Source organism: Rhincodon typus, chromosome 20, assembly GCF_021869965.1.
Source record: "Rhincodon typus isolate 14 chromosome 20, sRhiTyp1.1, whole genome shotgun sequence".
Taxonomy (NCBI): domain Eukaryota; kingdom Metazoa; phylum Chordata; class Chondrichthyes; order Orectolobiformes; family Rhincodontidae; genus Rhincodon; species Rhincodon typus.
The window spans coordinates 44,246,818-44,270,936 of record NC_063351.1 but is presented as its reverse complement, the minus strand read 5'-3'; the positions used below and the strand labels follow the sequence as shown (position 1 = coordinate 44,270,936).

The 24,119-nt window shown below is 44.7% G+C and overlaps 1 protein-coding gene across 1 annotated transcript in view; it reads left to right on the top strand.

Annotated features, from left to right (window-relative positions):
- crtac1b (cartilage acidic protein 1b) overlaps window positions 1-24,119 on the top strand; it is a 277,573-nt gene that overhangs the window by 236,153 nt on the left and 17,301 nt on the right. The window contains exons 8-9 of the mRNA XM_048608690.1: window positions 12,517-12,653; window positions 21,637-21,719. Of these exons, the coding sequence (XP_048464647.1) occupies window positions 12,517-12,653; window positions 21,637-21,719 (220 nt within the window). The remainder of the gene's footprint in view (window positions 1-12,516; window positions 12,654-21,636; window positions 21,720-24,119) is intronic.

Genomic DNA, 24,119 nt, shown 5'->3' with positions numbered 1-24,119 from the left:
CTCGGGGATAGGTGTGGCCATTTGGCTCACGCTACACACCCTCTCCCCCCCCCCCCCCCCCCCCCCCCCAAAACGACAGCCTGAAGGAGGATGTAATTGTTTTAAAATCACACAACTCCAGTAAAGAAGGACTCCCTTCACATCGCATTGTGGATTTGTGCTTTATATTGTGCACTGTAGCTCAAGAAAGTGACTCCCCTGGCAATTGTTCCTGTCACCTTTTAGTGAGAAAGTCATGGGCTTGAGGAATTCCACTCAGAGACCTGGGCACAGATATCGAGTTTGGGGGAGTGCTGCACTGTCAGAGGTGCCATTTGTTTGACTATGTTAAACCATGTTCCCTGTGATGTTCAAGATTCTGTAGCACTATTCTGAGGAGGGAGCGTTCTAGTCTTCTGGCCAATATTCATCCTTCATCTAAAATCATTCACCCAATGATCTTGTCAATATCACATTACAGGTTGTAGGAGCTGGCAGTACACAAATTGACTAAAATATATCCTGCATTCCAACTGCAGCAATATTTGGCCGTAAATCACTTTCGGATAGTCTGAGACATTGACAAAAACTCACCCTAGTCTTACCAGACCATAGGCCTTCTTTCTCATTAGAGAGATGACTGGTAATGGTTTAACCTGAGGGTCACCACACCTCAGGGCGAGGGAAGAGGTTCAGAAGGAGAGTCCTTCATAGTAACCTCAGCCAGTGCAGGAATTGAACCCACACTGTTGGCATCGCTTTGCTTCTTAAACCAACCATCCAGCCAATGGAGCTGAGGTCATGATAGATCCTTGTGGGAATGTAGTGCTGGAACTTTGAGGCTAGGGACGAGGTGTGGGTAAGGGGGATTAGACTGAGTCACACTGGGCTGAATGGCTCCTTTCTGTGATGTAACTTTTCTATGGTTCTATTCACAGTATTGTCACCAACTGGGTCAAGCTGGTATAACCCTGGTTGTGCAGCTAACCATCTTAAACTAAACCCATCAATATCAGGAAGGGCAAGTTCATGTGAAAAATGTCGAAGGAGTTTGCAGGTCGCTTTATGGAGACAAGCATCCACGGAACATTTAAGACTCAATTCGTTGACATGATCTGGGAGCAGTAATTTCTCAAAATGGATGGATGAAGTTAAGCCAAATAGCTTTTGTCTTCTGCCCCAATTTGTATGACTTTGTGGACATTAGCAATAACAAATATTGCCCTGTACATCATCAACTGGACATGTTGGAAATCCTGATGTAGCTCATTCGGTTTCTGATCACTGAATAAATAATGTGATAGATAACATCATTGACCATGTCATCTCAGTGATCACATATTTAAGTCCAAATGAGCCTCAGGTTAAACCATTACCGGTCATCTCTCTAATGAACTTCAGCGATTTTGTGCCTTTGTTACAAAATGGCCAGTCAGAAAGCAGATATATGATTGTGGCTCTTTATGTTCTTGGTTACTGAACAACATGAACAAACAGCAAAGAAATAGGACAGGCAGGAGTAAATTACGGCAGATGATGGAATCTGTTCTGAAAACAACAAATGCTGGAAATCACAGCAGGTCAGACAGCATCCATGGAGAGAAAGCAAGCTAACGTTTCAAGTGTAGATGATCCATCATCAGAACTGATGAAGAGTTATCTAGACTCGAAACGTTAGCTTGCTTTCTCTCCATGGATGCCGCCTGACCCTCTGTGATCTCTAGCATTTGTTGTTTTAAGCAAAGAAACAGGCCATTCAGCCCAACCAGGAGATACTTCACTCAAGTCTCTTCCCACCCATCCTTGACTAACTCTGTCAATATAGCACCCCCCATTCCCTTCCCCTTAAATAATCCATACTGTGCACTTGAACCAATCTCTAATAATGGTGACAAGTTGCACATTCTCACCATTTGCTGGGTGAGTAAATTTCATTACAATTTCCCATTGCATTTCTTGCAGTGTCACCACTTCTGGTTTTCCCCATTGTGGAAACTCTTTCTCTCTGTGTCTACTCCAGCAAAAACCTCCAGAGTTTTAAAGAATTCTGGTAGGATACCTCTCAGCTTTCTGCTTTCAAGGCATAAAGAGACATAGCTTGGGAGAGAATGGTGGGCAGATTCTGATGAAGTATAGTCCTGTTACTTTACTGCAGTGTGTTGGAAAGCTGCTCTCTTTTAGGAATTAGTCCATTTGAGTCTTAGAATCATACAGTAAAGAAGAGGCCATTCAGCCCATCAGCCTGTCCCAACAAACCTACTTTAACTGTACACTAGTCCCACTTTACTGCATCAAGCTTTGAATGTTATGGCATTTCAAGTGCTCATCTGTATACTTTATAAAGTTTGTGAGGTTTTCTGCCTCAACAACCCTCCCAAGCAGCATATTCCAGATTACCAACACACTCTAGGTGAAAATATTTTCCTCAAATCCCCTCTAAACCTTCTGCCTTTCCCTTTAAAATTATACCTCCTTGTTTAATTAAGAGGGAAAATTGTTATTTTTCCACCCTCTCCATGTCCCTTCATAATCTAACACACAGCTATCAGGTCCCCCCTCAAGCTTCTCTGCTCTAAAGCAAACAGCCCAAGAGGCTTATCCAGTCTCTCTTTGTAGCTAAAGTGCTCAATCCCAGACAACATCACGGTGAACAAAAGCAGAAAGTTCTGGAAAAGCTTAGCAGATCTGGCAACATCTGTGGGGAAAAGAAAGTCAGAGTTAACGTTTCAGGTCTGGGAACCCTTCCTCAGAACTGGTCCCCAGTGAGGAGGGATCACTGGATCCAAAATGTTAACTCTGATTTTTTTTTCCACAGATGCTGCCAGACCTGCTGAGCTTTTCCAGCAATCTCTGTTTTTATTTCTGATTTCCGGCATTTGCAGTTCTTTCGGTTTTTATTTAACATCTGGTGAACCTGCTCTGCACCCTCATGAGTAAAAGCTCTGCTTATGGCTATTTGGGTGATTTCTGCTGGGCACCAGCAGGTTAATTGGTGACATTGTGCTCCTGGTGTGGTGATGATGTGTTGGTGTCAGACTCGTTTTTGCCAAAGGACAAACAGTTGACAATGAGGCAGTTGTGGGGTTACTTCCAATGGCATTACTGGAAGGAAACCTGTAATTTTCAGCCAAAACAAACAGTTTTTGTTTGTAATTTGTTCTTGTGGTGCTCTTCATTGCTCACTGGGTAGTGCCGCCACCTCTGAGTCATCAGGCTGTGGGTTTAAAACTCCCTGCCAAGGCCTGAGATGACAATCCATGTGGATATTCTTGGTTCCCAGTGCTGAGGGAATGCTGGCCTATAGGGGACACCGTTTTTAGATGAAAGCGTTCACCTCCCCTTCCCTTTCAATTAGATACAAGAAAGGGCGGCACGGTGGCTCAGTGGTTAGCTCTGCTTCCTCACAGCATCATGAACACGGGTTTGATTCCAGCCTCGGGCAACTGTCTGTGTGGAGTTTGCACATCCTCCCTGTGTTTGTGTGGGTTTCCTCTGGGTGCTCTGGTTTCCTCCCACAGTTCAAAGATGTATAGCTTAGGTGTCCATGCTAAATTTTCGTAGTGTCTAGGGACATGCAGGCCAGGTGGGTTAGCCCCATGCGGAATGCAGGTTTACGGGAAGAGGGCAGGGTGTGGGACTGGATGGGATGCTCTTTGGAGAGTCAGTGTGGACTCAATGTACTGAATGGCCTGCTTCCACACACAGGGATTCTAAGTTCCACAGCACTATTGTAGGAAAAGTGGCAGTGTCCTCCCTGAGCATTATTCATCCTTCAATCAATATAGTTATGAAAAGTCATCAAGTCATAACTCATTCCTGGGATCTTACTGTGCACAAGTTTACTACTGTACTTGCTGCATCCCAACAGTGACTGCACTTCAAGAGGCAGTTCATTGCTTTAAGACTCTCCGAAGTGGAAAAAAGAACTTCAGAATCTTCTAACACAGATGGAGGCCATTTAGCTCACTGTGCCTATGCTGGGTCTTTGAAAGATGCCATGCTTGTAGATAAATACCGAGGAAGGATGTTGTGAAATTTGAAAGGGTTCAGAAAAGATTTACGAGGATGTTGCCAGGGTTGGAGGGTTTGAGCCAATGGGAGAGGCTGAATAGACTGGGGCTATTTTCCCAGAACTTCGGAGGCTGAGGGGTGACCTTATAGAGGTTTATAAAATCATGAGCGACATGGATAGGGTGAGTAGCCAAGGTCTTTATCCCGGTTTAGGGGAGTCCAAAACTAGAGGGCATAGGTTTCAGGTGAGAGGGGAAAATGAGTGGGCAAGTTTTTCACACAGTGGGTGGTGCATATATGGAATGAGCTACCAGAGGAAGTGGTGGAGGCTGGTACAATTATAACTTTTAATGCGTACATGAACAGGAAGGGTTTAGAGGGGTATGGACCAAATGTGGCAAATGGGATTAGATTAATTTAGGATACATGGTCTGCATGGACAAGTTGAATCGAAGGGTCTGCTTCCGTGCTGCACAGCTCTGTAACTCTATGATATAATACATACAGTACCTTCCTGTTGGTTCAAGTATCAATAACATGAACAAAAACAAAGTTCTGAGGAAAGGTTGCCGGACCCGAAACGTGAACTGTTTTTTCCTTGACAGATGCTGCCAGACCTGCTGAGCTTTTCCAGCAACTTTGTTTTTGTTCCTGATTTACAGCATCCGCAGTTCTTTCGGTTTTTACTTATCAATAACATGAGTTTAATTAATTCCGACCAAATTTCTTTCTTCTCTATTCCAACAGTGATGAAGAACTGTCGAATAATACAAAGTAATTGTTTGGAGAACAATATTAGGACGTAGAAGAGCTCAGGCTAGAAATCATTGCCGGATGGTAGTGTGCAGTCAGTGACTAGTCACACCTGCCAGTAACTCATTAACTCACAATCAATGGTGCTGAGGCCTGGGGACCAGGCTGCTCAATTGTGATCACCACACTCTACACCAGCTCAACACACAGTTTGCTAACCTCCACTGAGATGGATATTAGCCCAATGCAACTTGGCGTTTACAGAGTGTGGTCAGGCAAGTGGAAAGATGAGACATCTTTCTGCCGTTGATTGCGACTGTGTTAGGTCCTGGGCTAGTGAGCGTGTCGGATGAACTTAGGATCACATTTGCCTGTCACAGCTGCGGTTGAATAGCCTCCTGAGTCACCGATCACCGATTCCCTGGAGCAACTGGAGGGCAGGCGTGTCCTGTCAGACCTCTCCTCAGCCACAGGCATCACACTCCAGAAACTGTTATGTACTGCCTTCAGTCTGTTAGAATGCTCCAGTATTTGTCCTTAACGTTTTATTGTGATCCTTTCACTCAGCCCTGCTACCTTTCATATTTAAAATAACTCCTTTCTGTTGCTTTGTACAGCTTTTCTTCCAGGAAGGTTTCCACTCTTTATTGTACTTTAAGCAAATTGAGGCAATCCTTTCTAATATTGGATACTTCATCAATGTTTCTGACTCTTGACTATCTGTTCTCAGTGCTGCTCCTATCAAAAGCTTTCTCTGCAGCAATCACTATTCCAGTTTTCGTCATCACTGGGCTGTTCCTTAATTTTCAGCTTTAAACATGTCAAAGAAAGAACTTGTATTTGCATAATGCCTTTCACAACTGCAGGACATGCCAAATGAAGTACTTCTGAAGTGTCGCCACTGTTGTGTTGTAGGATTTGTAGCAGCTAATCGATGCGCTTCAAGTTCCCACAGAAAGCAAAGTGGTAATGCCCAAACAATCCACTTTGTGACGTTGGTTGAGGGATAAATATCAGGCTGCAGGATAAACTCTGCTACTCTTCCCCAAATAGTAGTCCTGGGATCCTTAACAATCATATGAGAAGCCAAAAGCCATCTTAGAAGAATGTCTGGTTTGTTAGTGCAGCTATGGACACACTCAAGGTTGTTGTGATGGAGGATGGAATCCGAATTAAGAGGGCTGTTTTGTTCTGCATGCTATCAAGCTTCTTGAGTGTTGTTGGAGCTGCCCCCATCCAGACAAGTGGGGATTAGTGAAGGAGCAATGATATAGTTCCAAGTCCGCATGGGGGACTAAAATAGAGGGGATACGTAGGTGGAAGTGTACTCAATCAGCTGTTTCCCTGGTCTGTCTAGGGGCTGGGGGTTTGGAATGTGCTTTAAAGTAATGGTTTGTGAGGTAAAGAGTAGGAGGTTTAGTCTTTTTCACCCAGAGGGTGGTGGGAATCTGGAACTCCCTGCCTGTAAGGATGCTAGAGGCAGAAACCCTTGTAACATTGACAAAGTATTTAGATGTATATTTGCAAATCCAAGGCATACAAGGCTATGGGTCAAGTGCTGAAAAATGGGATTGGGATAGTTAGGTCGTTGTTTCTGACTGGAGCAGACTCGATGGGCCAAAGGGCCTTTCTCTGTGCTGTAGACCCCTATGGTTCTCGTGCAGTGGTAGTGTCCTTACCTCTGGGCCGTGTTAAAGTTCCACCTGTACCAGAGGTGTGTCATAATGCGATTGAACAAACTGCATATCCATTTAGTGCCTCACTGAAGACAAAGCTAACTCGCCTGCCAACTGATTAATCCTCGTTAAACTGGATGTGTGCGATGGGATGGGATTTCTCATTTTGAGAATTAAATCTCCATCATTCCTCCTCCCAATAGTCCTAAAGGGGGCAATACCTGATCAAATTCCCTTCTTCGTTGTTGAGAGAAAACAGTGAGTTCCTTCTACTCAAATGTATTCAAGCTCAGGCACATCTTAAAAATGTTGGCTGTCTTGGAGTCTCACAGACTGTTGACATACAGCCATTTAATTAAATGAGGGACCTTTGAAGAAATTAGTTTGGGAGTTAGTTGTGAATGTAACATTGGTTTGTGCCAGAGTGAGAGAAGCTTTGGCAGTTCGATGTGTGTGTGTGAGGGGCATCTGGGAGATTGATGTCATTACTGAGAATTTCAGAGTACTCAATAAGGAAGTATGGTGCCCAGGGGCATCTCAGAAATGCTACCTGACCATTTCATTCCATTCTCAAGCTGCTGACACTCACATTATACAGGGAACGGCACGGCAACCAATTAACACTCAGCGACATCCACAAAATGCTTCTCAAGTGCACTGCCCAGGTATCTTGCTGACATTGTCCATGTGCAGCCCTCTATGGAAACTGCCCAATTTTTACCATAGATTCTGGACATAAATTCATGGTACCCTCATCATTCTCCTGTCCCCATCTTTTCTAAACCTAACCTGTCAGTCTTCCATTTCTGGAACCAGCTACACCTTCCTCTTTCACCCTTTTCAGTGTTCTACATTTTAACCCTTGCTTCCAGAATGCCTGCATTGTGGAAGCAGGCCATTTGGCCCATCTGAAGAGGATCCCACCCAGCACAATCAACCTACCCTATACCTGTAATCCTGCATTTCCCATGGCTAATCCACCAAGCCTGCACACCCCTAGACACTATGGGGCCATTTAGCATGACCAATCCATTTTTGGACTGTGGGAGAAAACCCATGCACCCAGAAGGAACCCATACAGACACAGGGAGAACACATAAACTCCACACAGACAGTCACCCAACTGTGGCATTGAACCCATGTCCCACATGCTGTGAGGCAGTAGTGCTGACCACTGAGCTACTGTGCTGCCCATCTTCTGCCCCCACCCCCATTCAACCTTTGTCTCTTTATTCCTTATTTCTTCACTGAGTCACCTTCCTCAGATCTCTCAGGAGGAAGCAGAAGTTAACTCAATATATTATCAGGGATAGGATGGATTGAGGAATGTGAAGATATGGGAGTTGATGACACTGGAGTCAGAACTTCTACTTACTTCTAGCATTCTTTTTAACTTAGTCATCCTTCTCCTGATCCAACTTAATTAAACTCATGAAGGTTAACAGGGAACTGTGTTAAAATTCTGGACTGATTGTTTGAGGAAGGGTGGTACCTTTTTTGTTTTGTTGGTAGTTCTCTCTGAAGATTTGATCATGTCACTTCTCACTCAGTGTTCGTCATTAGCTTCTTGTCCCTGCTCAAACTGAGAAAACAATAGCTTGCCTTGAGGAACATATTTGTGCCACAGAAGTGAAAGGCATCATTGACAAGAGAGAATCTAACCATTGCCCTTTGACATTCGATGGCATTGCCATCACTGATCCCCCACTTTTAATACCCTTGAGGTAACTACTGACCAGAAATTGACCACACAAACACAATGGCTACAAGAGCAGATCAGATGCAAGGAATACTGCAGCAAGTAGCTCAGCTTCTGACTCCCCAAAGCCCGTCCACCATCTACAAGGCACAAGTGTGATGGAATACTCCCCATTTGCCTGTATCACTGCAGCTCCAACAACACTGAAGGAGCTTGGCACCATCCAGGACAAATCAGCCCATTGATTGGCACCACATCCACAAGCATCCACTCCCCCCACCACTGACGCTCAGCAGCAGCAGTGTGTACTATCTACAAGATGTACTGCAGAAATTCACCAAGGATCTTTACACAGCACCTTCCAAATTCTGCAATCACTTCCACTTGGAAGGACAAGGACAAGTTACATGTGGTAATGCTACCATCTGCAAACTCTCTTCAGCTTTATCCTCCATCAAGGGAACAGACCCTTTGTCACTGACTTGAGGTAAGGTTGTGGTGTAGAGGCAATGTCACTGGACTATGTAGAACATAGAACAGTACAGCACAGCACAGGCCCTTCGGCCCACGATGTTGTGCTGACCTATTATCCTACTCTAAGATCAATCTACCCTGTATACCCTACATTTTACTATTCTCCATGTGCTTGTCCAAGAGTAGCTTAAAAGTTTCTAATGTATCTGACTCCACTACCAGTGCCGGCATCGCATTCCACACACCCACTGCTCTGTGTGAAGAACCTACCTCTGACATCTCCCCTATACCTTCCTCCAATCACCTTAAAATTATGCCCCCTTGTGATTTCCGCCCTGGGAAAAAGTCTCTGACTATCCACTCTATCTAGTTGTACACAAACCCCAGGTTAATGTTCTGGGGGCATGCATTCAAATCCCATCATGGCAGATGATCAAATTTGAATTCTATAAAAATACTGAAGTAAAAGCTGGCTGAGTGGTAGCCATGTAACCACTGCCTATTGCTGAAAAAAAAACACATCTGGTTCACTAATTCCTTTTTAAGAAAGGAAATCTGCCATTCTTACCAGGTCTTGTTTACATGCGACTCCAGACCCACAGCAATGTGGTTGACTTGTTAAATGTTCCCTGGGCAATTAGAGATGGACAATAAATGCTGGTCTAACCGGTGACACCTACATCCCGTGAACAAATATAAAAACCTGAGTTAACCTCAACTGTTTGGGTAGCACGGTGGCTCAGTGGTTAGTACTCTTGCCTCACAGCTCCAGGGACCCAGGTTCAATTCTGGCAACTGTCCATGTGGAGTTTACACGCTGTCCCTGTGTCTGCATGGATTTCCTCCAGGCGGTCTGGTTTCTTCCCACAGTCCAAAGGTGTGCAGGTTAGCTGGATTGGCCCATGCTAAACTGCTTATAGTCCACAAAGATGTGGGTTAGCTATGGTAGATGCAGTGTTACAAGGATGGGATGGGTTTGTTGGGTCTGGGTAGGATGCTCTTCAGAGGTTGGTGCAGACCTAAGGGGCCAAATGACTTCTTTCTGCACTGTAGGGATTCTGTCAGTGAGAGGAGACTCCTGGGAGCTTAGTGACTTTAGCTGTATTCATGAGAGATCGCAGGCCACCGTCTTGTTCTGATGTGTTTGATCAGATTGAGCCCTCATGGGCTTCCCCCCACACAAAACTCTGGAATAAAAGGTTTGCCAAACACACTTGCATCTGAAGACATTTCCTTTAAGATGTCTTAGGAGTACACACTAGCAATTTATGCATGCTCATGAGTGTCTAGCCATAAATGTAAAGATTTAATTAAAACCTTGAAATATGAACCTAGCAGAGGATTGCATGGGAAGTGCTGATTAAAGGTGTTACTTCACAAATCTAATTAATGTCCTTCATTTTCCATTCCTGAGCAGGTGAATATTGATATGTTCTTTTATTCAAACAGAATTTTTCCAGAACTGCTATGTTTATTGTGGAGACATCTAGAGTGTTACCGAACACAACAAATTGCATTCACAAAGTACCTTTGATGTTGCAACATGCCCTATCCAATTCTCAATTCCCATAAAGATCCTACTTTCACCTTCCCATCACTCAAATTGCCATCTCCAAGCTCCAATACTTAACCCCCCTTCCCTTTCCCCATTACCCCAACCCCATTTCCCAAACCCCAATCCCGTCTCCCAAATTGTGTCCTGAACAAATCTGACATCGGGTGTCATGTTGTACATTTTTGCTAGTATTTTTCCCTAATTTCTGTCTTAGGAACTGTGGGTTTGCCAGGAATGGAGAACATTGACAACCATTTGCTTGCGTTGAAGCAAGCGATTTGTCATGAACTTTCTAGTTTTGATGGTCATGGTGTCATTCTAAAATTCTTCCCCATCTCCCAAATTCCAATCGCATCTCCTAAATTGCCATTCCTAACACCCAAAACCCCATCTCTCCATCAAATCACAGCGATAAAATATGGCAGATGCTGAAGGTTTGAAATAAAGATTGGAAGTGCAGGACAGATTCAACAGGTCTGGTAGCATCTGTGAAGAGAGTAACAGAGTTAACATTTTCAGTTCAATGACCTTTCCTCAGAATCCTTATGAGAAGATCAGATGAAATGTTATCGAGCTGAAATATTAACTCTGCTTTTCTCTCCACAGATGCTGCCAAATGTGCTAGCTTTCTCCAACATTTTTTCTCTTGTCTCACATCTCTCAATCCCCACCTCCATCACATTTTCCTATTTCGCTGATCCTCCATTCCCTAATCCCTATCTCAGAGTCCTTAATCCCCTATCTTTACATCGCTACCTCCCTATCTCTCCATTTCTAATTCCCTGCCTTTCCATCTCTTAGTCTCTATCGTCCCTTCTCTATCTCACTGTCTCTCTGAAAGAGCTACACAGAGGCTGGGTCCAATCACCAAGTCACCCTTTATTTACTAGTGCACAGTACACTGGCTGTAGCCAGCCAGCTTGGAGTCGATCCTCAACTGAGGAGATTCTAATCTCCTGATTACTTTTCTTATGCCCACAACCTACTGCCATACAGCAGTAGTGCGTATTTTTCCCAGCACCTGGGTGTGTGTGTAGGTGCGAGACACAATAAAAACACCAGGCGTGTAAATAACTTTTTTGATAGTCCGCCACCAGGAAAAATACCCATGCGACCAAAGAACCAGAAGCAAGCACAGCCCCCTGGGGCAATGCCTATGTGAACGAAAAGGGGAAGTGGGATGGGGGTGTTGGGGTAGGGATCAAATCAAAATGGAATTGGAGTGGGAAATAAAGCACTCACCCCGCAGTGCCCACCTCTCTCCTGGGTGTATTGGTCAGCCAAGGCTTTCCTGACTAGCCCAGGTTAACATCCCCAAACAAGAACTTCATAGTTATTGAGGTCCACCTGGTCCCAATCACTACATTCTCCGATTCTAATTGCCTCTGTTTCCTTTTCTATCTCACCATCTGTCCATTCCCAATTCCCTATTTTTCCTTCTCTATTTCTGTATCGCTCCATTCCTAATTTCCTATTTTTCCCACAGTATCTTCTTGTCTCACAATCCCTAATTCCTTACCTTTCCTTCTCTATCTCCCTATTTCTCTATCTCTGTCTCTCAGTCCTCCCATACCAATCTATCACTTTGCAGTTCCCTGCCCTATGGGTCCTCTATTTGCTGACTCCATGATAGAAGGTGATATCTCCAACTAGGGGCTGCTGAGAGGTTGGCCGGGACTGCTGGTGATGTTGGTCATCAGAGCAGAATGGAGAGTCAATATCTACTGGGTCAGCTAGAGTCATTGAGCAAGGATTGATCAATATCTAAGGAGGGGTATGCCTGGAGTTTTTGGGTGGGGGCAAGGGGGAGGTTGGGAGAGAGGATGAATATGGGTTTTGAATATCTGAACAGGAGATCCAAGACTGGGCTTGTTTTGGAGTGTAACCAGAGGAACTGGAGTTGCAGGTGTATCTCTGAGTCGATGGAAGGGGGTCATGACAAATATGTGCTCTGAGTCAGAAATAAGTGGTGAGAGGGCGGTCTGTGGGCCAGGGTGCATTCATCACACACGGGGTCATAATGGCAAGGGGAGGGAGAGATGCCAGTATCTGAGTGGGCAGCGAGGATGGCATGGGTCTCAGGGATTTGGGAAGTGAAGGGGCAACAGGAAACATGAGTGATTGAGAGAGAGAGATCTGAGCCTACAGACGGGACGGTGAGAATGGAGGCTTCAACTATTGTTATGGCTCTGAGTCAAATGGGGGGATGGGGTGCGGTGATGATGAGGGAGGGGGTCAGGGGGTCTCTGCTGACATATGTAACCCATATGAGACACTTACACTCTCCATCTGTGGGCACTGATATGAGCTGGCATCTCTTGCTACATGACTACTTGGTTAAACCCTGTAACTAATGTGGTTTCTCTTAGGATATAGCAACACAGGCATTTGCAACACCTTCGCCAGTTAGAACTGTGATTGTGGCGGACTTTGATAATGATCAGGAGCTTGAAGTATTTCTCAATAATATTGCATACCGAGGGTCTTCTGCAAACCGCGTCTTCAGGTGAGTCCATATTTTCAATAATCGTAAAAGTTTTCTAAAAGAGGCCCATTCAGCCCATCAGATCTGCACTGGCTCTCAAACAACTGTGCTTGCTCTGTACTCCTGTTAAGTTCCAATCCAACTCCCCCTTCAAATCATTTTTATTTCCACCATCTTTTCAGCGTGTTCTGGATCCTAATAATTCTTGCTATTTAAATATTTCTCCCTTTCTCCCCTCCAAATCTTTGACCAATGATGTTAAACCTCTGACCTCCGGCTATTGACCCACTTGCCAAAACAGATCATTCTTCCCAATCAAAACCTCTCGTTGTAATGAAAACATCGCACACATAGGAAGATGGTTATGGCTTTGTATTTCAGTCATCTTAGCTCCAGGACATCTCTGCAGGATTCCTCAGGGTAGTGTCCTAGGCCCAACCATCTTCAGCTGCTTCATCAATGACCTTCTCTCCATCATAACATCAAAGTGGGGATGTTCGCTGATTATTGCACAATGTTCAGCACCACTCGTGACTCCTCAGAAAGTGAAGCAGTCCATGTACAAATGCAACAAAATCTGGACAATATCCAGGCTTGGGCTGACAAGTGGCAAGTAATGTTCACACCCAACAAATGCCAGACATTGACCAACTTCAAGAAAAGGTGATCTAAGGACCTTCTCTTGATATCCAATGGTGTTACCATCACTGAATTTCCCACTATCAACATGCTATGGGTTATCACTGACCAGAAACTCATTTGGACTCACCCTATCAATACTGCAGCTACAAGAGGAGGTCAGAGGTTAGGAATATTGCGGCGAGTAACTCGCCTCCTGACTCCCCAAAGCCTGTCCACCATCTACAAGGCACAAGTCAGGAGTGTGATGGAATTCTCCCCACTTGCCTGGATGGGTGCAGCTCCAACAACACACAAGAAGCTCGACACCATCCAGGATAAAGCAGCCCGCTTGACTGGCATCATATCCACAAGCATCCACTCCCTCCATCACCAACACTCAGTAGCAGCAGTGTGTGCTATCAACAAAATGCAGAAATTCACAAAAGATCCTCAAACAGCAATGTGATTACACTTCTTCTTTGTGTTTTTTTATCCACAATTTCACCTTCAGTTGTTGCCGGGACAAGGCTGTCAGGTCATTACTTCCCTTGGCTATCTTTTCTTCTCTCTATCTGCACTTGGCAATCCTCTCGATTCCTGCACTTTTCCCCCTGATCTAACCCACTCGTGTGGGTTTCTGTCCACCCACTCGATTCTGTGCAACCTCCATTCAAACACCTGATCTGGTTCTTTTGGGGAAAGAAAGGCTTTCATCGCTGTGTCTCTCACACCCTCAGGACGTCCCAAAGCAGTTTCCAGCCAACATATATTTTTTGCATTGCAGTTACTGATATAATATAGAATGCATAGCAATTTGTATACAGCAAGATCCCATCAATAGTAATCTGATAATCACCAGTAAAAACACTTTCTAAACTAGTGTTATCGAGTAGAAAGCATTTCAGTAGAATACACCTTAGCCACAATACCTCCATGTGGGTGTGTCTGTGTGTTTGTCTGTGTGTGTGTATGTGTGTCTACATCTGTCTGTCTGTCTCTGTGTGTGTCTATCTGTCTGTGTGTCGATGTGTCTGTCTATGTGTGTATCTATCTGTCTCTGTGTCTATCTGTCTGTTTGTGTCTATATCTGTCTGTCTGTGTCCATCTATCTGTGTGTGTGTGTGTGTGTGTGTATGCACCTGTGTGTGTGTGTGTGTCTCTGTGTGTGTATATCTATGTGGTTGTGTCTGTGTGTGTGTGTATATGAGATATAGAGTCATACAGCACAGAAACAGACCCTTTGGTCCAACTCGTCCATGCTGACCAGGTTTCCTCAACTGAACTAGTCCCATTTGCCTGCATTTGGACCAGAACCCTCCAAACTTTTCTAAATGTCTTTTAAATGTTGCAACTGTACTTGCATCTACCACTTTCTGTGCCAGCTCATTCCATATACACAGGACTCTGCATGAAAAAAGTTGCCCCTTAGGTCCCTTTTAAATCTTTCCCCTCTCACGTAAAACCTATTTCCTATGGTTTTGAACTCCCTACCCTAGCAAAAAGACCTTGGCTGTTCACCCTATCGATGTCTATTGTTGTCACATGTACTGAGATACAGTGAAAGGTGTTGTTTTGTGTGCTCTGCAGGCAGAGCATACCATACAAAGTGCATTGGGGTAGCCGACCAGAGTGCAGAATACAGTGTTACAGCTGCAGAGAAGTTACAGAGAGAGAGATCAACAGCAACATTTCAGAAGGTCCATTCAAAGGTCTAATAACAGTGGAGAAAAGGCTGCCCTTGAATCTGTTCAAACTTGTATTCAAACTTTTCTATCTTCTGCCCAATAGAAGAGGGTGGAATAGACTATAACTGGGGTGGGAGGGGGCTTTGATTACATTGGTTGCTTTTCCGAGGCAGCGGGAAGTATAGGTGGAGTCAACGGATGGAAGGCTGGTTCACAACTCTCTGTAACTTCCTGCCGTCTTGGGAAAAGCAGTTACAATTCCTTGCTGTGATGCATCCACATGGGATGCTTTCTATGGGGCATCTATAAAAATTGTCAAGTGTCCTTGTAGACATGCCAAACTTCCTTGGCCTCTTGAGGATGTAGAGACGTTGTTGTGCTTTCTTGACCATTGCCTCGATGTGGGTGGACCAGGACAGATTGATGGTGATCATCATCCCCAGGAACGTGACAATCTCAACCGTCTCCACCTCAGCATCATTGATACAGACAGGGGCATGCCCTCCATTCTGCTTCCTGAAGTCAATGACCAGCTTCTTTGTTTTGCTGACGGTGATGGAGAGATTGTTGTCTTGACACCATGTTGCTAACCACTCAATATCTTCCCTGTATTCTGTCTCATCATTGGTTGAGAACCAACCTAAAATGGTGGTGGCATCAGCAAACTTGTAAATAGAGTTGGGACAGAATTTGGCCACACAGTGGTGAGCGTATAAGGAGTATAGTAGGGGGCTGAGTACGCAGACTTGCGGGGCACCAGTGTTGAGGATTATAGTGGAGCAAGTGTTGTTGCCTCTTTTTACTAATTGCATTTATGGATCAGAAAGTCAAGGATCTAGTTACAGAGGGGGGAGCCGAGACCCAGATCTCAGAGTTTAGAGATGAGTTTGTTTGGAATAATGGTGTCAAATGTGGAACTGTAGTCAGTTTGACACAGATGTCCTTGTTATCCAGATATTCCAGGAATGAGTGTAGGGCCAGGGATATCATAGAATCATAGAATCTTATAGTGTGGAAGCAGGCCATTCGGCCCATTGTGTTCACACTGACCCTCTGAACACCATCCTACCCAGACCCACTCTCCTACCCTATCCCTGCATTTCCCATGGCTAACCCACCCAGCCTGCACATCCCTGGACACAATGGGCAATTTACCATGGCCAATCCACTGAACCTGCACATGTTTGGACTGGTGTTTGCTGTGGATCTGTTGCGCTGGTAGGCGAATTACAAAGGAACAAGGCAATTTGGTAAGGCTGGAGCCGATGGCTAACCTCTCAAAGCATTTCATGATTATGGAAGTCAGAGGCACCAGGTGGATATCAGTGTCCCTCGTGATTTTATAAACATCTATAAGGTCACCTGTCAGCCTCCTACATTGTAGGGAGAGAAGTCCTGTTCTATCCAGCCTCGCCTTATAACTCAAAGCCTGTAGTCCTGGCAACATCCTGGTAAATTTTCGGCACCCTCTGTAGTTTAACAAAGTCCTAATATATATGTGTGTCTGTGACTGTGTGTGTCTGTCTGTGTGCTGTGTGTGTGTGTGTGTGTGTGTGTGTGTGTATGTGTCTGTCTGTCTGCCTGCCTGCATCTGTGTGTGTGTGTGTGTGTGTGTGTGTGTCTGTGTCAGCGTGTGTGTGTCTGTGTGTGTGTCTGTCTGCATCTGTGTGTGTGTGTGTGTGTGTGTCTGTGTGTGTGTGCGTGTATGTGTCTGTGTGTGTGTCTGTCTGCATCTGTGTGTGTGTGCGTGTGTTTGTGCCTGTGTGAGTGTGTGTGTGTCTGTGAGTGTGTTGTGTGAGTGTGTGTGTGTGTGTGTGTGAGTGTGTGTGACTGTGTGTGTCTGTGTGTGAGTGTGTCTGTGTGTGTATGTGAGTCTGTGTTTAATTAGCCAATACCCATCAGCATTCAGTGACTATCCGAAGTGGAACAGCCACAATGATCACAGCTCATTGCAGCGTCTACCTTTCCTCTTGGTGTTGCACCAGGAATGTTCCAAAAGGTTAAAGCTTACTCAAGCATGTCAGCGTCATGTCATGTGACCCAATCGACCACATCTCCTGTTCACTCTTTCATTCACCGATCAGGAACCCAACTAACCACATCTGGATTCCTGACTAACCCTTCTTGGATTTCCAAGTAAACACATCCAGATTTCCAATTAGTCACATCTGGGTTCCCAAACTAACCACATCTGGATTCCCAGCTAACCACATCTGGCCAGTGTCCAGCTTTAGACAGGGCTGCACCATCCCCTGTGTTGGGGGTTTGAGCAGTTTTGTGCCGAGATAGGAGAATAGTGAGCAGGTCAAACTGTAAGGAATAAAAGCACAGGAGTCATATTGGCAGCTAACAGCTCACGTTGTCTGGCTAATAATGCACTGCCCACATTCCCGTATCTAATAGATAAACTGCAATACATGTTTTCCCCGAAGACAATTTTCTTTGGGCTTGTATTGCATTTCATTTTGTGAATATTGAATTGACAAGAGTGCTCTCAGATATTAATATATAGATTGCATTTAGTGGCCAGCCTCTATGATGAATGTGTTCAGGCAAGGAACAGCCAATTTTCAATTTGCTAACTTGTGAATGCAAGCCAATTTCTCTCTCCCTCTCCCTCTCTCTCAAAGGCACTTCATTCTCACCTAATATCCATCACTCAATGTCTCTGTTATCGATCCTCTGAGGCAGCTATTAAAAAGCAACACCTTGCAGGAAGTAATAAATGACCTTCTGAATTAATGAGGAGTTCAGCGACAGAAGTGAACAGCATTGCGTGTCCAGCGCAGAGCAGAAAGATCATGGACAGCACAGGGCTTGTCTGAAGTCAGGTGTCTTGGTGGGGGGAGGGGTATAGAAATTCTCAGGCTGCAGAAAATGGAATGCTAGCAACTCTGTGGGGTAGCCCTGTGACTCACAGACTGCAGTGGTTCCAGGAGGAAGCTCAATGCCATCTCCTAAAGGGGCACTCTGGCTAAACAATAAATACTGGCCTTGGCAGGGACACCTGCATTCCATGAAAGAATGGAGAAAACAGAAAAGAAGAAGAGTTGGGCGTGCAGAGGGGATTGCTTTATTTTATGATGGGACAGCTTCTGATGCTGTAGGTTCTATGGAGCATTTGACATTGCTTGGACATGTCCCGAGGGTTAGTGGGAAGGAGTGGGCCCATGCTAAGGCATGAGACTGAAAACAGCAGCAAATTTGGATGCTCCTGTATTGATCCCAAGCCAATTGGTGAAGAGTAAAACTAGACCCCCATATATTCTGTGATTCAGAGATTGCAACATTACATACTATTACATGTTACTGATCACAGCTTGCAGCGTTACATATCATTACATACTGTAATTCATTGAATACAACATTACTTGTCATTAGATATTGCATTTCACAGAATGCATCGTTGCGCGTTTCTAATTCCTACCTCTGTTCCCGTATGTCAGCAGTCTCAATATTAAACAACCAATTGCAATAATATAATATTTTAGGAACCAAGTTAATACGTGGCCGCTCTTTAAAATAAGCTGCAACTAAGCTAAACTCACAAATGAAACATTTGATATTTAAGTTAAAATTTCGTTTAGAGTAGTGATTATACACTCCACTGGTTGTGGAAAGAGTTTCTCTTTATAATTACTTAATGAAACAATTCCCTCTTCCCATTTATATCTTAATAAGATAAGCAATATCTTATTAACGCTGGCTCTTCCTGTGTGCTGTGACATTCTGCTGATGTTTGGTGTGAGTTTCTGCTCCTGTTTTGGTTGTATCAGTGTCATGGACTGACATTCACATTCTGCCCTCTTGTCTTTTCATTATGGATGTGGCTAACGGTGTGACAATGACCAGATAATCTGTTTTGTCTTTTAGTGATTTTGATGCTGGACTTTGGAAATAGCATTGTCCAAACATTAGCTTTCAACCTTTGGGAGGGAACTTTTAATTCTTAAATTACGCAGCAGGCTTTGCTCAATCTTTAGGAGGGATGGCAAAGTCCAAATGAGAAGCACTACTAACTGGGAACAAACTCTCCCTGAAAAATAACTCCAGGAGAGGGGGAAATTGAATGCAGAGGAAGTGGGAAAAGAGGAGAACGATACAGACACAGCAAACAGGAAGAAACGTTTGCCCATGCTGGAGGAATTGACGGCTGGAGGCCAAGATTTAATGTTTAGCTTTTAACTTTGTTCCTTATTTCTTTCTACCTTGCTCTTAAGTTTTTGTACCTAGGTACTTTTTAACTAAGATGGTGCTGTGTGTAGCGACATTGAAAACTTTTTGCTGTACTCCTGTACTTGAGGACACGCAACAATAAAGTTTAAAACTAAATCTAGATTTAAGGTAACGGGCAGGAGGTTTAGAGGAAAAGAATTCACCCAGGGGCTGCTGGGAATCTGGAACTCACTGTAAGGGTGGTAGAGACAGAAACCCTCAGAACTGTTTGGATGCACATTTACAATGCCAAGGCATACAAGGGCATGGGAAAGTGCTGGGAAATGGGATAGAATATTAACATGGCTGTTTATGACTGGTGCAGACACAATGGGCTGAAGGGCCTTTTTGGTGCTGTAGACCTCTATGATGATGACTCCGTGAGAGGGGCGACACAGCAATGAGAGGGGAGAGATCCACCTCAGGCATGAGGAAGGAAGAAAGGTGACTCCTTCCCTCCATAGGGAACAGTTTGTCAATCCTCAAAACCTTCCTCACCTCTGAAATAAAACACCAACATAGGGAGGAAACTAATTGGGAAGGTCCCTGGGAATTTCCAACAGTACCCCCAACAAATGAATATTCCATCACACTCCTGACTTGTAGATGGTGGACAGAGGCCGGAGAGTCAGGAGGAGAATTAATTGTCTGCAAAGCACTTTGGAAAATATTGAGGTTTGGGAGGCACTATATAAATGCAAAACGCGTTTGTTTGATCCAATTGGATGCAATAGAAAGATCGGTATAACTAGTTAAGGCTGACGTTTCTGGTCGGGACCCTTCTTCAGAAAACCTGACCCGAAACGTCAGCTTTCCTGCTCCTCTGATGCTGCCTGGCCTGCTGTGTTCATCCAGCTCCACACTGTGTTGTCTCTGACTCCAGCATCTGCAGTTCTTACTACCTCTCAGTATAACTAGTTACCTGTTTAAAGTAACACAATTTTTGAAGGGGGAAGGCACGACAGCTTTGTGGAAGTGTAGGCACAAGGAAGCCAATTTGATTTATAACTGGGGCCTGGTATCTCACAGCTGCCTTTAATGTGTTATTCCCCTATCCCTGACTGAACTATTGTGTCAGTTCCCATTATTCAGGGTTGCTCTTGCTGTAACTGGTGCAGCAGCACTCTCTGCTGGTAGGAAATTGCTACTGCCTGAATTTTTAAGAAATGGTCCTGAATTTCAGAGATAACGAGGTGTAGAGCTGGATGAACGCAGCAGGCCCAGCAGCATCAGAGGAGCAGGAAGGCTGACGTTTCAGAAGGGTCCAGGCCCGAAACGTCAGCCTTCCTGCTCCTCTGATGCTGCTTGGCCTGCTGTGTTCATCCAGCTCTACACCTTGTTATCTCAGACTATCTAGCATCTGCAGTTCTACTATCCCTGAATTTCAGGACAGGCTCTATAGAATCATAACAGTATAGAAACAGAGTCTTCAGTCCAACCAATCCATGCTGAACTTAACCCAAAACTAAACTAATCCCACCTTCCTGCTCCTGGCCCATATCCCTCCAAACCTTTCCTATTTGTGTACTTATCCAAATGTCTTTTAAACATCATAATTGTACCCACATCCACCACTTCCTCAGGAAGTTCATTCCACATGCAAACTGCCCCCATGTAGAAAATTTGCCCCTCATGTCTTTTTAGGATCTCTCTCCTCTCACCTTAAAAATGAGACCCCACTCTTGAAATCCCCTACCCTAGGGAAAAGACACCTACCATTCACCATATGTATACTCCTCATTATTTTATTAACTTCTATCACATCATCTCTCAACCTCCCATGCTCCAGTGAATGAAGTCCCAGCCTATCCAGCCTTTCTTTATAGTTCAAACCTTCCATACCCAGCAACATCCTGGTAAATCACTTCTGAACCCTCTCCAGCTTAATAATATCCTCCCTATAACTGGGCGACCAGAACTGGACACAATACTCCAGAAAGTTGTAGAATAGAGACTATCAGGGAAAAGGAATTCACCTTTAAAGGCTAAATATTTCCACCTCTATGTATCTTATTACAACCCAAGGATGCTTCTTAAAATCCTAGCTGTGTGATCAAGTGTTTTCTCATATCTCCTTAAGCTCTGTGTCAAAATTTGGCTGACAGTCTGCTTTGAAGTGTCTTGGGCTGTTTTATGATATTAAAGGTGCTACATCAATGAAGTTGTTATTTTGCTTTCTGCTAGCATTGGTCAATGTCAGATGCTTTCAGAACCGCTTGACTGTGTGCTCTAATTGGTAAGCTGTCTATTGTTGACATTGCTTTGGGGATTTGTCTCTCTGTTTCAGTGTGCGGGCGGTTATAGGTTCAGGTCCCACAGTGAGCCCTAATCTATGAGGAAGATAGTGTGGGGAATAAACACTGGCTAGGACCAGCTGCCCCTCGTGGCCCTATGTGGTGCTGTAGACCCGATGCAACACGTTTGACTGGGGAGTATCAGAGTGTCACTGGCTACTGACTGTACTGTGATGTGCTCCATTGCAGAGTCTCTCAACGGGAAGGGGCAGACCCATTGATTGAAGAGGTAAATGCAGGAGATGCCGCAGAGCCAACAGGACAAGGAACAGGTAAAGCCAACCTGCTTTCTCCTCTCTCTCCCCCTCCTCCACCACCAACCCAGCCCCTTGCCAATACTGAGCCCCAACGCTTGTGGGTCTTGTGGTACAGTGGGGTAGTAGCGGTGCCTCTGAGACAGAAGCTGCGGGCTTGGGTCCTGCTCTACATTTTGATGGTTCAAGAAGGTGCATTCAGAATGAGGGCAAACAGTTTGAGAATTGACCCTTGAATCTTCCCAGCACGTACCAATGGGAGACAGTAAAAGCAGGAGAGATTCCTGGTCGGACATGTCAATGTTGGAGGCTTGACTGTCACTATCTCTACAACATCTTTGTAAAGGTGCGTACTGCAACTCCCTGAGAGGAACGTAAGACACATCCACCAGAACCAGGTCAGGGAATTCACAATCTGCAAGGCTGGAACCGAGATAAGTTCAAATATTTAAGGCAGAAATCCAACACAACAACAATAATGTGTCACTGTGGTCGGTGAGAAGAACCTCCGATTGTAGCTTGTTCTTCTGGTGGGGGTTATTTTTGCTCATGGAATGGGGAGGAGGAAGAGGGAAAAAATCATAGAGAAGCTGGCAAGAAGAGAAGCCGTGGACTAGGTGGGGAAGTGGGGCTACAGAATCCAGGATCCTTCAGAGTATCAACCAGTTGAGCCCTAATAACCTGTGAATATATTTCCATGTGAGGCAGGCAGAGTTTAATTTTGGTGTCGCAGGGAACCAATGGAGCCAGCAGCAAAATGGTGCCTGAACCAAAGCTCAACCTTGATAGTATTGAATGGTGGAGCAGGCTCGATGGGCCGAACAGCCAACTCCTGCTCCAGTTTCTTACGTTCTGTTTAGTTTCGCAGCTGGTCAGGCCTAGTCAATCACAAATTGAATGCTGCGTTTGCTCCTGAGCAACACTTAGTTTTGAAATAACTCCACAGAGGCTGGTATCCCATCACCAAGTAACCCTTCATTTATACATGCATGGGACTTGACACTGGTCCGGCTCCCTCAGAGCCAGCTTTCAGAGTGAACAGAACCTCATACATTCTTGTTTATATCTGTCAGCCAGGGCTCCCTGATTGGACCAGATTAACAGCCCCAATCAGGGAACTCATATTCCTGGCTCGCCTCGTTATAATCGCTACAAGTTTCATGACTGATTCATTATTTTGTTTCAATGAGATTGGCTTCTATATAAAATACAGATTGCTTCTTCTTTCTAACTGGGCTGTAGATGGCACTCTATAGCTTTGTTTGAAGTCTACATTCCCAGGCCAAGTCACAGGATTCCCAACTCAATGGAGGTCATTCTTTGACTCTCAACAGGAATCCATTGCCTAAGGCATGTCCTTTAGCAACGTTGAATCACTCACACCCCCATCCTTCTGATCCCTCCTGAATGTTTTCTGTACTCCTGGTTACGGTGATTAACCCTCACGCTGTGTTTCAATGTCCTCCTCCAATGGCTTCCCTTGGTGGCTGAGACAAGAAGCAAAGCAGCATGGGACTCTTCCTGCTCCTCTGATGCTGCTTGGCCAGCTGTGTTCATCCAGCTCTACACCTTGTTATCTCGCCATGAGTAGCCTACTTCACTCTGATACTGAAATGGGACACATAAGGGAAGGTGATGGCCTAGTGGTATTATCGCTGGACCAGAGATTAACCCAGAGATCCAGCTGATGTTCTGCGGACTTGGGTTCAAATCCCACCACGGCAAATGCTGGAATTTGAGCTCAATAAAAAAAACAATCTGGAATTAAGAGTCTAGTTTTCTCTGGGTGCTCTGGTTTCCTCCCACAATCGAAAGATGTACAGGCTAGGTGGATTGGCTGTGCTAAATTGCCCCATAGTGGCCTGGGATGTGTAGGTTAGATGCGTTAGCCATGGGAAATATTAGGTCTGTGTGCAATGCCCTTCAGAGGGACAGTGTAGACCTGTTGGGCCAAATGGCCTGTTTCCACACTGCAGAGACTCTCTATGATGAATTCCAAGGACTCACAGCCCTCAGAGAGTGAAAAACAATGTTAGGGGTGGAATAATTGAAATGAAATTACACTGTACAGATAGAGGCCATTCAGTCATCATGTTAATGTAGCCATTTAGAAGATTGGCTGTTTTTTGCTTCCTACAGCTCTCAACTGAGCTACACTTTCAGGCATATCTCAACAACTCGATGAAGAGAAAGATTTTTCCTCACAGTTCTTTTGCTAATTATTTAAGCTTCATTCTGGTAACCAATCCTCCTGTCACTGGAAGTGGTTTCTGCCACTTTACTCTGTTACAATCCTTCATCATTTTGAGTGCGTCCAATTCGATTTTGTTTAATTTTCTCTGTTTGAAGGAGAACATCATTTTACCAATGGAGCTTGGACCCATCCAGTGATGGGTTGGGGCGGGGTGGGGGGGTGCG